General features: G+C 50.6%; 1 protein-coding gene across 8 annotated transcripts in view; it reads left to right on the forward strand.

The window, feature by feature from the left end:
• Positions 1-15057, forward strand: part of TGFBRAP1 (transforming growth factor beta receptor associated protein 1) — a 64326-nt gene extending 49269 nt beyond the window's left edge. For 2 of the 8 annotated variants that reach the window (XM_036096561.2, XM_078056715.1), the window contains exons 7-12: positions 1561-1618; positions 3432-3575; positions 5557-5700; positions 6242-6401; positions 9330-9763; positions 12460-15057. In XM_036096561.2, the coding sequence (XP_035952454.1) occupies positions 1561-1618; positions 3432-3575; positions 5557-5700; positions 6242-6401; positions 9330-9763; positions 12460-12636 (1117 nt within the window). In that variant the 3' untranslated portion in view covers positions 12637-15057. The other 6 variants (XR_013441890.1, XR_013441892.1, XR_013441891.1 and 3 more) reach the window with 6 other exon arrangements.
• Positions 15058-15313: the final 256 nt, after the last annotated feature.

A 15313-nucleotide genomic window follows, 5' to 3' on the forward strand; every position in this document is an offset into this window, starting at 1 on the left:
ATAGCGTACTGTAGTCACTGATGACCAAACACTGTGACCTCCATAGATAGACATCTGGATAAATAGATTAAAAGGGAGACTTCTTGATCTCGTTGATAAAAGTGTATGGCTTTAAACTCTGCCTTCGTTATGAGCACAAGTTGGTAGACAGCCGCCCCCTTGCCTTACACACAAGGGCAGTTAACCACAGTGACTGGGTAAGAGCCAGTGCTCCTTCGTTCTGAGCAGGTACGTGGCAGGGGGCAGGGGGGAGTTCTTTAAACCTGTTGGATGATCCCCAGACTCCTTTAAGCAGTAAGATTCATCTGTGATTTTTGTTATGTAAAATGGATTAAAGGACTGATGAGGTCCCACGGGAACCATGGGGTTACAGAGCCAGATCCTGTTCCGATTGAACAGGGGCTTGCGATGGGTCTCCACGTGGGTATTGGCTCTTCCCAGCACTTTCCCTCAGTTTCCCAGATATGCTATGGAAGGGAGTTACTTTGTTTAGGACCAGAAAATACCCTAATGCCTCATGATAGGGACGTGGAATGGTAGGGTCCAGAGAGTCAGTGTAACTTCCCGAAAGGCTAAGGAAGAGAGGAGGGCACCAGTGAATAGTTTGATACCTTGAGAGTTTGCTCTTGGAGGGAAGAAATCCAACATCCCCCCCGGGTCAGCTTGCTCCAGTCACCAGCTGGGGAGGGGGAGGACAGGGAGCAGGACACCGCCCGGGCTGTGTCAGTGTTATCCCTCACCCTTTCCATGCACAAGTGAGGAGATGAAGGACCTGGCAGGCATTCCACTTGCTCAAGACCGTACAGTCCCTAAGTAAGGGAACCTGAATTGAAACTCGGGGCCTAGGACCCTGGGTGCCCTCCCCAGACCCTCCCCGACCTTGGTTCTCTGTGCTGGCTGGGCACTGTGGGCCTGTGTTGCTGTCCATGTTCAGACTCCTGACCCCATCTTTCAGTAATAGCTCAGGTAACACACCTTCCTGATATTCTTCTAACACTCTGTGATGGGTTAACGGTGATCATCTGAAGAGATACGAAATTATATTAATATTTGAGGAAATTGTAAAGCAATTCCAAATAGGATTTTCTGTAGCATAATTATGATTTTATTTTTCAGCTTATGCTAGACTTGAATATGATCCTTTTTGGAAATTGATAGGACATACATTTTATTTATTTTTTTAAAAGATTTTTATTTATTTGAGAGAGAGAAAGTGAGAGAGAGAGCACGAGCAGGGGCAGAGGCACAGGGAGAAGCAGACTTCCCTCTCAGCAGGGAGCCCGACGTGGGACTCAGTCCCAGGACCCTGGGATCATGACCTGAGCCAAAGGCAGATGCTTAACCGACTGAGCCACCCAGGCGTCCCTAGGACATACATTTTAATATCGGAAGTAAATAAACAGAAATGAGGATCTCTTTGTCATTGGAAATTTGTTGTTGAACTCTGAGTTGAACTGAATATGGGAGACCAGAGGGTAATCCGGGGGCTGTTGCTGGGTGGGTGCTGCCCACAGCAGGTGGTTGGGGAGAGGGCATACTTACCGCCTTGTTTTCTTTCAGGTATTTTGCACTTGGACTGCTCTATCATTATAATAACCAAGACGCTGCTGCTGTTCAGGTGAGTTCAAAAGTATTTTAGCATGACTTAAAAATCACTGTCCTTTAACTCAGTATTAATTGGGAAAAAAAATCAAAGTTGATAGAGACTACTTTTGCCTGACCTACAACCTTTTTTACAGAATGAAAATAATACTGTTTTAGAAAGTGAATTCCTTGAGAAATGTCAGCCAAGGGTTTTCTTCTCTTTGTCTTTACATCTCTTTCAAGGACATTATCAAGATTGAGTTTTTGAAAATTTAAGAAATAGAACTAACTGATTTCTTACTGAGCCACAAGGCATATGACGTCACTGCCTCACTGGGCAATTAAGCCTGTGGGTAACAGTTTGCTTGTAGCTTCCGCTGTTGATGACAGTTACTTGCCAGCAAGCAGGGTACGTCATTCTCCCCATGTCCCCTGTGACAGAACGAAAGCTGATCGAGGCCAGTCCCTTGCCCAGGGTCCCAGCCCTGCTCAGCGGTAGAACGGGGATTCGAACCACTGTTCCAGGGGGTCCTGGCAGAGATACTACGCCGGAGATAAAATGCCACCCATCTCTCGTCTCGCCTCTGGCATCTCATGAGGAGACATTCGCCCCTTCTGTCACTGGTTATCCACTAGTACCCGTGTTACAGTTTCCTCAGTGGCCTTTTTGTTTTGTTCTGTGAGTGGCCGAGAACATTAGCAGTGGTCACCGAGCTAAGGTCAGCCTCATGACTTTGGCAAAGCTACGCATGCGGTCACTCTACGATAACATGATTGCCCATGAGGTTAAAAAAAATGGGTTTCTGTCAACACGCACCCCAGTGGCTTAGAGTAGATCTGGATGTCAAGGGCAACATTTTTATACTGTAAAACGCACAACTCTGACTTACGGCTTGATGTCAGTGCAATAGTAACATCAGCAGAGCTATAGAGAGAGGAGGGGTTTGCAGAATCGAAGTGGTATGAAAGAAAGCTTTTTATACGGCAAAATTCTACTATAAAAAAAATATGACACCTTTCCGTGTGTGATTAGCTTATTTGGTTTGAGGAATTCAGTGTTAAAGAAACTGATACCATAAGAAAGGTTCCCATGCCGATACCAGAATCACAGAGTTGACACTGCCAGCCCTGTTTCTTGGGCTTCTCGTGGGTGGCGTGGTCCTAAAGTGCAGTGCGGTGGGCAGGCGGGTGAGGTATGGGGGATGTGGTATGGGCTGTGGGGCAGCCTCCGTCTCCCCTGCCCCCATGTGGATGCGGCCTCATTCTGGTTTTCTGAAAGGAAGCTTTGATTTACACAGCGGGGAAGTTTCTGGATGAAATAGCAAGGGACTGTTACTGTTAGCTCTCATGAGCCCCCATGCACCAGACAGAACACTAGGGGACAGAATGACCAGTATTTTTGAAGGCACAGTGTCTGACTATCACAGTCCACAAGGGACTTCAAAGTCAAGGATTCCTGTGGTGGGGAAGGTGGAGACAGCCCCGCGGGTGGAGGCAGGTGAGTTTCTTGTTCTGTGTCGAGATGCTGTCAGTGATCGTTTATTTCACGAAGAAACATTTTTAATACATCTGCCTCTTCCCGTATATTGTGTTTCCTACTTGTTATTACTGCGCTGTCATTAGAAAGGAAAGAAAAAGAATCCACGGCTTTATCGCCTTGATTTCCTGGACCATATCTGCTACATGGCTTTATTTCTCTGAAAACCTTAAAATCGACTTAAGCATTCAAAATTTGTCCTACTACTTTCAAGTATCAGAAGGCCAAATAAGTAAACGTATGCACCTCCTTAGCTAATTCTAGAAGGTATGTAACCTTCCGTTTCTTTTTCTTCTTTCCTCCTCTCCAGCTCTGGGTGAACATCGTGAATGGGGACATTCACGACTCCACTCGCTCAGACCTGTACGAATATGTCGTCGACTTCCTTACCTACAGCTTAGACCAGGAACTTGTGTGGAAGTATGCTGATTGGGTCCTGCAGAAAAGCGAAGAGGTTTGTGCATCATAAATGCCCTTTTTTTGTTGGGGGGGTGGCTGGCAGCTGGCAAAGACAGAAAGCTTGATTTCCGTGAGAAGCCAGCCACCGGGCTACAGCCTCACCCGCCTGTAGTTTGCTCCCTTCTAATACCTCTCCTTGCTCCACCGGAGTGCCAGCTCTTAGGAAAGTTCTGCGTCTCAGTCCTTCTGAGATGTACTGTTCTGCGTATCTGTCTGGGGCAGGCCACGTTTATAGCAAAGCCAGAAAGCATAGCCAGGTCACATTCTTAGCGTCTTCTGAAAAACGTGCACGTGTCTGTGTGAATCCCCATGCCTGACCAAGTGTGGCACTTCCGTTTTCGGTGGACTGTCGCCTTGTGGGGTGTGGGGCCCTGCCTGGGCCACACCAGGCCCACCCTTGTCCTGTGTCTGCCCGCACTCCCTGGCGTGGAAGTTGTGGTTCTGGAGGAAGGAGGGAGCCCAGTGTGGGACTTGCCGCCCTGGAGGCTCAGAAGGGACAGCAGGGAGGAAGCGCCCTGAGGAAGCGTCCAGTGGCTGCTGGCTGGGGAGGGGTTGGGGAGCAGCAAGCTCAGGACTCCTCAGTGAAGCCCCAGGATGACGGGGAAAGAGATAATAATAGCATTTCAGTTCTCACCATTGAAAACATACACATTTCCTTGGCTCCCCTTGGAGAGACAGACTTAGCTTTGTGATGCAGGACCTTCCTCATAAATACAGAGTTTTCTGTGTGTCGCATCTGCCGTTCTAAAGTCGCCACTAGCGTATGTTCTCCACGGTGCTGTCTGACCCGGAAGGTCCCAGCCCATATGCTTCATTTACTCTTTACTCCATCTTTACTTTGCCTCTGTGCACACACACATATGACATACAGACCCAAAGCTGTTAAAAGCCCTGGGCTCTTCCCAGTGCTGATAGATGGTATCAGCGAATCATTCCCAGACTTGTGTGCTCCTGATGATGTGCCAGGCACTCAGCGTATGTTGAAATAAATATCACAACAGCATCATGAGGTAGAAATTACAGGCGAGGAAACTGAAGCCCAGCTTTGGAAACTTCCCCAAGGTCGTATGGTTGGTACAGCACAGATCCAGGCTTATAGAATTCAGAATTCACACTCAGGATTGCTGTGCGGTATGTGTGTGTGTGATAGAGTGAGCACACGTCCGTGAGCACGCCTCACTGTGCAGTGAGCATGCCTGCCCAGGGCAGCAACGACATGCATTTACTTACCTACTTGACCCATTAGCATTTCCTTGGAAGATGGAATTACCACAGCGAGCTCCATTCGACAGGCACAGGAAGGCAGTCTGGAAACTTGCTCCGGGACCGGCTTGGATCTGCACAGATGAGCCACATAGTGGATGTCATGTCAGCGTGCTGAGAGTGGAGTTTCCTGGATGTTCAGGACTGTACATATTCTGTCACTTACTGTTCAGCAAGTGACCATCCTTGTTCTCAGATGATCTTCATAGTACAAAGGGTGTAGCTTCTTGGGTAGTCAAAACCTGCTACCAGTAAATGTTTCTTTCTTTCATTTCTGACCCTTTGAGAAGAAATTCCAGCTAGGTGGATGAGGAGGTTTCAGAGTTTAGGTCACCTTTCCTGTCTTTGTGTCATGCTCTGGTCTTTGTCAGTGTCCCACCCTGCACTGTTTTTCTATATCCCCATGTTTTTGTTTTTTGTTTTTTTGTTTTTTTAGATTATTTTAGAGGTGGGGTAGGGGCCGAGGGAGAGAATCTCGAGCAGACTCCCCGCTGAGCACGGAGCTGGACACAGGGCTCGATCTCACGACTCAGGTCATGACCTGAGCCCAAATCAAGAGCTGGATGTCTGACCGACTGAGCCACCCAGGCGCCCCTCTGTGTCCCCACGTTTTGGACAATGATTTTCCCCAAACATAAATGGGCAGTGCTCAGAATAAAGATAAGGTGGTGTCTTTGAAAAAAGTAATAGCTACATTGCTATTCTTCTTTCAGGTTGGAGTTCAAGTTTTCACCAAGAGACCTTTGGATGAACAGCAGAACAGTTTCAACCCAGACAGTGTAATCACTTGCCTTAAGAAATACCCTAAAGCCCTTGTCAAGTACCTGGAACATCTAGTCATAGACAGGAGCCTGCAGGTGAGCGCTTCGGAACTTAGACTAACGTGTGAGGGCTGCCACATGACAGCCATGACTTTGGAGATAGAATCGGACTAGAAAGCTTGTTGGCAGATGGTTCTAATGTGATGTTTTAAATGGAGATGTTTTAAATGTTCTAATGTAGTGTTTTAAATGCCCTGCCGCCTGGATGCTCAGCCTGTACTTGTGGATGGTCTAGGGCCCTGGAGGTTTCTGAAGGAGATCGCAGGTTAATTATCCTTAAGGGAAATGAGAGAACTGCACCTTTTTGGAAAATACCTAAATCCTGGGGCCCTCACTTCTCAAAGGAGAAGCGACCTTTTTATATTTTTTCTCACGGATTTGAAGTCTACCTTCTCTGTGTTGCGGTTTCTGAGATGTTGTCGATCCAGTGAGCGTGTTCTGTTAACTGCCTCCGAGACCCTGCCCCGGCTCGCCTCGGCGGCGGCGCAGCCCAGTCTCGGGAGCACCCGCGGGCTGGGGGAGCCCAGCTTCCCGCCTGCAAACGCTGTTTGTCCGCTTGGATTCCCGTCTCCCACAGAAGGAAGAGTACCACACGCAGCTGGCCCTCCTCTACCTGGACGAGGTGCTGAGGCGGAAGTCCGGCACCAGCAGCAAGGCTGCGGAAGCCTCGGAGATGCAGCTGAAGCTCCAGCACCTGCTCCAGAAGTCCGATTTGTACCGCGTCCACCTGCTGATAGGTGAGGAGCAGCTCACTGGTCTCTCCTTGACCCGCTGCCCCCAGCAGGGACGGGGAGGAGCAGATGAAGGCTCTGGCGGAGCTCCTTGTCTTGAGTCCACGGCGGGGGGGTTGGATTCCTTGAGCCTCTTTTGGCACAAAATCAGCCAGCCTGGAGGGTGGGGTGAAGCTTCTCAGGCCTCCACCCTCTAGAAACGGACACAGGGCCTTTAGCCGATGACACAGCTGCCCAGGGGGTTTGGAAGTCTGTGTGTCTGTTGAGCATGCCTTCATTGAAACTGCCTTATTCGGCTTCGGTGTGCTTGAATCCCAGTTCCTTCTGACGGCACCAGTGTTTGGGCGAGGCTGTGCCAGCTAGCGCTGTCCCAGCTCAGGGCTGTCATGGAGCCCTGAGCCCTGAGCCGTAGGAAGGGGGGGTATCTTGGACGGGAGCCTGGTTTTCATTTCCTTGGGGTGCAGAGTCCATGGTTTTTGTGTTGTGTAAAGCGCCACAAAGCAGCACCGTGCTCCCACCTGGTAGAATTAGCTAGTTTCTTGGTGTATTTGACATCATAGAGTTTTCAGATTTGTTCTTACTGGAATTAATAATGTATTTCTTTTTAACGGCATTGACACTGTTTTTTGACCATTAACTATAGTCAGTTCTCATCATTCACCATAGTTATGTTCTGTAAAGTCTCCACGAGCACTGAATTACTGAACCCTGAACATTGCTCCCAGAGAAATAGAGGGTCAGGTTCCTGCAAACCGCTGATCACAACGTTTTCATCAACCGATCAGTACATAACCTTGTTTTATGAGTGCTTCTTTTTAAAGACACCTTATTTAATAGGTATTATTGTTGATTGGTTAACATTGAACTCAGAGCCAGCAGAACTCTAGCTCAGGCCTGAAGGAAGCTCAGCTGACACACACAAAGTTTTCTCCGTAAGGCACATCACAGCACAGCCCGCCTGTGCTTGGAAACACTAGGCCGCACCTCAGCACTGTGTTTGGGGCCCATTTTAAATGGCAATGTCACCAACAAAAAAAGCACAAAAACGCAAAAATTGTGGCACTAAGTAAACCACGGAGAGGACTGTTTACAGGAGGAGGGCTGTGCATGGATCGCCTTACGGGGCCTCGGCTGGGAACGTGCATGGCAGGTGGCTCAAATTTTGTGCCACCCTGCCCATGTCCGCAAATAATCATAAAAGCACCATAACTGCTGATTTGGGGGTGACACAGGAATTTGGGCAAGCAGGCAAATTCATGAATATAGAATCTGAATAATGAGCACTGGCTGTATACGCCAGGCCCAGGTCAGCATGCTTAGCGTGCATTACCACGCTTTCCATGACGACCTTGTGAAATAAGTCCTATTTTTAAAAATTATTTTTATTTTTATTTTCTGGCCCATGTTTGCACCAGGGCTAACGTCCAGCCCCCTGGTCACTCCCAGCCGCCGTCCATGCTTAGTGGTTGGTGCCCACGCTGTACTGGCTGTTAAATGTTTTCACTGTCACCCCCGACTTACGCCATACTTTACGCTTTACAAATCCCTTCATACAGATCGCATGCTAGTCATGGGTTTGTTGATCGGGCTCTTGCTCAGCTTATGTCGTTGAGCATATGTAGAATATCAGACACTGCAGCGAGGATAGACAGGTGGATGTGACTTGGTTCTTGTCCTCAGTTTAATGAGAATGTGGGTAGGGGCTGATGGGAGCTCCATGCGGGGTGGAGGGGAGGGAGCAGGGAGAAGGTGCTGTCTGAGCGGTCACTAAGGATAAGTCTGGGCTTGCAGGTCAGACTGGGGGGCTTGCAGGCAATGGGGTGTCTGCCAAGGCACTGTGGGAGAACACTGGAAACTCAGGGACTAGCTCTTTCCCCTCGTTAGGTGACTTGGGGGTGGTCAGCCGGGCACATTGTGATAACAGTTCTTGTGCAGCCTGTCCCCTCGGGGTGGCTGAGAATTTCCTATAAATGAGATGAGCGATGTGAAAAGTGTAGGTCACTGCAGTGACCTTCCCTTTACCATCTTTGCACCTCGCCCATGCCTTAAACCTGGTGGCCACTTAGTAATTACTTGGTGACCGCTCCTTATGAGGATGACAAGCATGCGTGCCGCAGCTTCTGTGTTTAGTGCCCTGGCTGACATATGCGGTGGAACCGGCCCTTCGCGGCAGGCCTGAGTGTGGTCAGGCTCCAAAGGCAGAAAGCCTGTAATCTGAGGATTAATGTTGGCCCACGAAATAGGACTTGTCCTCTGAATATCTTTCACGGTAGGAAAAGACCTCACGTTATCTTCCTATGTTCCAGAGGGAGTGAAAAGCAAAGGGCCTCTACCAGTGAGACCCAGCCCAGTAAGGACAGGGTCTTGGTCAGATCTTTCTGTGGTGGTGTCATTTTCCTTATAGCCGAAAAACTTAAATTGCAGGAGAAACAAAAGAAGAGCTTTAAAGTAATGTAGATCAGGATTTTTAACAATACGAACCCACACTCCCTCACATGAAATATAGTTTAAATTGGAATAAAGGGGTTCACTGCACTTTTTTGCCAGGGAGGGTTAGCTGAATTTAAATCAATAAAGTGCCTTTCTGCTGTAGTGGAAAGGTCCCATACTGGGAAAATAGGAACAATGCTGGATTAATTGGAAGCCTGCAGCCGTGATACTCATGTTTCACCATGCCGGTTGAGATGACAGGTCATTTGTTTTATTCAGTCGCTAAGCATTATTAAAAATGTGTATTCTGAAGTTAGGTTCTACCTAAAAGTAGGGACTGGCTTCCTCTTTGGGAAGGCCCAGCTCTGCAGCACGGGGCTCCAAGCAAGCCTTGTGTGAACCGTCGAGGTAGCCGGCTGCGCTTTGCCCTTTCTTAAGTGGAGAGCACAGGGGAGGTGGGGGGCAAGCTGGGGCTGGCTCTAACCGCCGGCTGCTGCTGCACAGATAGAATCCGGGGCGCCGGACTCCCCATGGAGAGCGCCATCCTGCACGGGAAGCTGGAGGAGCACGAGGAGGCCCTGCGCATCCTGGTGCACGAGCTGCGGGACTTCGCGGCGGCCGAGGACTACTGCCTGTGGCGCTCGGAGGGCAGGGACCCGCCGTACCGGCAGCGGCTCTTCCACACGCTGCTGGCCATGTACCTCCAGCCTGGCCCCACCGCGCCCGAGCTGGCCGTGGCCGCCACGGACCTCCTGAACCACCACGCGGCCGACTTCGACGCCGCCCACGTCCTGCCGCTGCTGCCGGGCACCTGGTCGGTGCAGCTGCTGCACCCGTTCCTGGCCGGGGCCGTCAGGAACAGCGTGCACGCCCGCAGGACCGCTCAGGTGGCTCTGGGCCTGGCCAGGTCTGAAAACCTGATCTACAAGTACGACAAGGTGAGAGCCGGGCCCTTCTTGACCCCCCCCTCCACCTGCCCTCGGGGGCCGTTTTATTTCAGGTAGTTACCTGGGGAAAATTATTCCTTGTCAGTTTTTTTTTCTCTGCACCTTCAACACCTCAAATACCCGATTCCGCTCACCTAGAAACCGAGGTACGTGGCAGCAGAGGCGCGAGCGGGGCTGGCGGGCGCCGTTCTTCTCCGCTGTTAGACGGCGATGCTTGGGAGAGGCCAGCACGGCCTGAGCGCGGGTGACGGTCCAGGCAGCGTCCTACGCCGCAGCACCGGGTCAGCTCGTCACCTCAGCTGTCTCCTGCAGTGTCTACCCCATGTCACAGAAGGGCACTGAGGCCCGGGGAAGTCACGCAGCACGTGAAGAGCCCAGACGTGGATTCCAGGCCAGCTCAGAACCCCACACTCTCAGTCCCCGGCGAGTGAGCTGGGGCTGCGGGAACCAGTGCCACAGACGGCGTGGCCGCCTTTCACCAGCGCTGGTGTCCTCACGTGGCAGAGAGGGGGCAGGCGCTGGTCTCTCTTCCTCTTCTCCTTTTTTTATATCAGTCCCAGGTGTGCAGCACGATGATTTGGTATTTGTGCGTGTGGTGACGTGATCGTCACAGTATGTCTGGTTCACCTCTGTCACAGCACATAGTTACAGGTCTTTTTCCTGTGATGAGAACTCTCGAGATATACGCTCTTAGCCACTTTCAAACATACAATACGGTGGTATTAACTGTAGACACCGTGCTCTGCGGCACATCCCCAGGACTTAACTTACTCTATAATCGAAAGGTGGTACCTTCCGACCCCCTGCACCCATTTTGTCCATCCCCGCGCCCCCCGTCTCTGGCAGCCACCAGTCTGTTCTGTTTCTATGAGTTGGGCTTTTTTTTTTAGATTCCACATATTAGTGAGATCACACAGTATTTGTCTTTCTGTCTCACTTATTTCACTTTGCATAGTAACCTTCTAGGTCCATCCATGTTGTCCCAGATGGCAAGATTTTCCTCCTTTTTATGGCTGAATAGCATTCCACCGTATAAATATACTGCATTTTCTTTATCCATCGAGGGACACCTAAGCTGTTTTTATGTCTTAGCTGTTTTGAATCATGCTGCAGTGAACATGGGGGTTAGTGTTTCGAGTTAGTGTTTTCATTTCCTTCAGATAAATACCCAGAAGTGGAATTGCCTGGTCGTGCGGCAATTCTGTTGTTGCTTTTTTGAGGAACCTCCATCCTGTTCTACACAGTGGCTGCACCAGTTTGCATTCCCACCAAGAGTGCACCAGGGTTCCTTTTCTCCACATCCTGGCCTCTTCTCTTCCTCTCCTTGTAATGGCCCCAGTCCCATCCCGGGAGCCCCACCCTCTTGGCCCCATCCAACCTCAGTCACCTCCCAAAGGCCCCAAATACCATCCCATTGAAAATCAGAGCTTCAACATAGGAATTTGGGAGGGGGTGGGGGATATAAACATCCAGTCCACGATAGTCCCCAGTGTATATCCCCTTCTGGAGATTTCTCTCTTTGAGGCTTACACTCCATGCAGCCAGCCCAGGGATCTTTCCAGAGCAGGAACCTGACGTGGCCCTCCTACATGGAAGCCTTCCTGACGCTCCAGGGGAGGAGTTGAGGCCTGGAAGGTCCCATCTCTCCTCCTCCGGCCTGGCCCTCTCCATCTCGCCCTGCTTCCCGGGACATGTGGAACCTCCCTGATGTGACTTGTTGTTTCATACATACAGCTTTTGTACCTGTGGTTCCCTCTGACATACTAACGTTTCCTTTTGGGCCCGATGACTGCCTACTCAAAACGCAGCCTTAGTATTGTTTCCTTTGGGAAACCTTCATATCCTTTCAAGCAGGTGAGTCCCCTCCTTTGCCCACCCACGCATTCCATGCACACATCCATCATCATCTCCCATCATTATTCGACTCTGGGTTCTTTGAGGGCAGGGAACTTCATCTGTTTATCTTGGTATCCCTAGAGCTAAGCCCGGCGTCTCGAAGGTGTTGAAGAAATGTTTGTTGAAGGACTGAGGAAAACTGAGGAGTACAGGGTGACTTCACCAAGTTGCTGGTTGATCCTGCCAGTAGGCCGGCTTACCTGGGCTGACGAGTGAACTGTGCAAAAAGGCTTCTTAACTTGCAGAACTGTAGTCCTGTTTATCCGGTTTTGTTAGTGATGTTTAAACAAATGAAGTTATGTTTCCCACACCAGCCAGGACAGTGCCACTAATCGACCATATGGCTTTGATGGAGTCCCTTATTTGTGCCTCACCTTTCTTGTTTGCAAATGGGAGGACCCGGGAATTGGATCATTGCAAGGGCCTTACTCCGCTCTGACATGACGTCACTTTCCGACGGGCCTTGCTCAAACGCAGAGCTCAGAGAACATTTGGGAGAGGGTCTGGGTAGAAATGCCTTGGCCAAGCAGGCAGCTTTCACTTTTTGTGAAATAAGAAAGCAGTTTTGTAGCATTTAAAAACAATTTTCTTATTACTATTATTTTTTCCTTCTCCAGGATGTTTTTGTTTATTTTTGCCTCTAATATTCTGTTTTGAGAGGTCGATGTGAAAGCATTCCTCCACGAGTAATAATAATCCATGGGGTAACGCGTGTCCGCTCCGGTATAACTCTAGGTGACGGGGTCCTCAGTGTTTCTTTCTTTCTTTCTTTTTTTTTTTTTTTTTTGCAGATGAAGTTGAAAGGAAGCTCAGTTCAGCTCTCGGACAAAAAGCTCTGCCAGATGTGCCAAAATCCCTTTTGTGAGCCTGTGTTTGTTAGATATCCAAATGGTGGGCTCGTCCACACCCATTGTGCCGCCAGCAGACACACGAACCCCAGCCCCCCCGGCCCCGGCGCGCGGACTTGAAGAGGCCCAGCCGAGGGCGCGACGGGGACCCTGAGTTCTTTACCAAGCCTGCTGGGTGCAGAGGGCAGAAAGCCGCTGCACTGGTGTCGGCCAAGGGGTGACATCTGGGCGCTGGGGAGACCTCAGTCAATGTGAAACTGCTGACCACCCCACCCTGAATGTACGCCGAAAATCCCGGAGACACACACGTCAGGGTTCGCCCGTCCCGGGGCACAGTAATCCCAAACAAATGTCTACTTTGAGAGGAAAATGAGCCTTCCGCGTGCCGTCCAGACAAGCTGGACCCCCCACCCCAGCGCCCTGGTCTTCAGACGCGCATTTGCACTGGAAACATTTGCTTCAGCGCGGCAGAGTCGGAACTCTCGCTGGGCAGGGTGGGGGCACGGCCTTGGGGGGCGGGGGGCAGCTTCCGGGATTACCTCGTGGGCTCTGCCTTTGCCCTTAGAAACGGCTGACCTTGGGGGAGGTCTTTCTGTTCTTGCCTACTTCCCACCTGGCTCGCAACCCCTCCCGGCTTCTGCCCTGTGTCCCCGAGCGCCCCCTCTCGGGGAAGTCGAGGACCCACTGGAAAGTGCTAAAGCCCCAGGTGAGAAGCTGCTGGCCCCGCGTGCAAGACGGCAGACAGCAGGCCTGCGGCACGTGAGGGCCCCGGTGTCACCGGTCAGGCCCGGCCCGCCCCGCCACCTGCTCATTTGAAACTCCACGATTGACACGACTGACTAGAAATTATTATTTGAAGTTCTGTCATCTCTGCCGTTTTCTCTGCTTTAGAATTTCATCTGTCATATCCGTTAGGGACATTTTTTTTTTTTTCCTGTTAAAATGTACCTCTTGCTGACCCCTCGGGAAATGAAAAGGGAGACGTTATGAGCACAAGCCACGCGGAAGTTCACGAGAGGCCGGTTTAGCCTCCCCCAGTCACACGTCAGGGTTGTGGCAGCGGGTGACAGCTGCCCTGGCCTGTGACGAGGCGCCATCTTGCCTGCCGGGCGCTTCTGCGCACCCCGACGAGGAAGTCCAGTCAGGCTGCCTTACCTCCCAGCACTTTACACGCCTGCTCTGAGGTTTCCTGAACACACAGGAGGAGTCCCTCTTGTTCACCACAGACTGGGGATTCGCTGTGTTTCTGCCGAACATCGCGGAGAAGCCGAAGCCATCCTTACTTCACTGCCCTCTTTTGAATTTCCTCACTGGGATTAATGATTCTATTAGGAACTGTACCCCCTGCCGTCACGCTGGGAAAGCAAGCACTAGCTTGTATGTGTCGCAGGAGAGGACCCTGGAATATCGCCTCTCTCCGTCAGCCCGAGCCTTACAGGGCGGGGGCTGAAGATCTCACGGCCCGTTCCCGAAACAGTGCTCTCCTGTACTGATAATGGCCAGTCTTCTTCCTCCTCCTGTGATTCTAAGTGGCCCAAGGAAGCAAAGGCACCCCTGCACTTCCCCCTAGCCGTGTCTCCATCTAAAGAATCAGTGATGAAGAAATGCGCCTTGTAACTCAGCCACATACTATGTCAGTGGGGACGGAGTCGAAGCAAGGTCGTGAGTTGACCCTGTGGATGACTGGTGCGGAATGATCCTGTTACCGTGCACGGAACCATCACAAGTCGCGAGCTTGCCTTTCTCCCTCAGACAATAAGTCCCTAGCGTGTGCAGGACCCCACTGCTGAAAGCACTGTTCCACCGGCCACCTTTTGTGGTCTGGAGAGCGCCTTGTGATTGCTCTTTCCTAACCTGGGGACACTAGTCTCCGCTCTCTCTGAACATTGGTCAGTTTTTTGAAACGTTTGTCATCCTTTCGAATGACGGGGATTAAAGTCGAGTCGTCTCCTGTGTTCAGAACCGTACCTTGCTCTCCTCTTTCTCTGACTCCCATGGGCCCTTTTCGCAACTCAGATTTTTAAAATAAATACATGGTTCTTTCTAAAGGCCTGCTGTTTTGTGACTGTGGCGTTGACTAGAACAATTAGAACATTGCTCAGCCCTTTCCTCCCCTCATTAAGTTCTGTGTAACCATTCTAGTTAAAACAGCATGAACTGAACCCAGTTGGCATTAATATTCTATGGGCGATACTGTTGGATTTTAGGAACTGTTTCTCTGCTGTTGCCTGTCAGGTATTACTGTGGCAGCGTCCCGGAGGGTGTGCAGCACTGGGCCTGAGCTCAGAGCCGAAGAGCTCATGCCCACGAGCTTGGTAAATGTGCTAGCTGAGGTCCGGAGTCCAGAGCGGCTCGAGTGGCCGTGGGGTCGCACCACCAAACCGATGCCCGTCACACAACGAGGGTAGCCCTTGCTTTTTGCTTGCTCCCCTGTGGAAACCTTTGTCCTTGCAACTTTATCCTTCACCCCTGGTCGGGTTCCAAATACACAAGATGTACAAATGTAAACTTGTTGATTTTATTAAAATTCTTTTAATTCTTTGTTCTTTCTGTAATTTTTCTTATCTATAACACTCATCTTGGCGAGGTGACGGCTTCCACCTGCACAGTACCTAGTCGTAGGAGTTCTGGAACTTACTCACCCGGACCTCATGGCTCCTCCCAGCACCTGCAGCCGTCGTGCATCGGCCGCCCCTTAAATTCTTTGTTCTTACTTTACTGAATTTTAAATGCTCCACTTCTGAATGTGTCTCCTGCATGTTCTCAAGGTGCTCCTTGACATCTGTTACCTTCACAT

The sequence above is a fragment of the Halichoerus grypus genome, chromosome 10 (assembly GCF_964656455.1).
Source record: "Halichoerus grypus chromosome 10, mHalGry1.hap1.1, whole genome shotgun sequence".
Lineage (NCBI taxonomy): Eukaryota > Metazoa > Chordata > Mammalia > Carnivora > Phocidae > Halichoerus > Halichoerus grypus.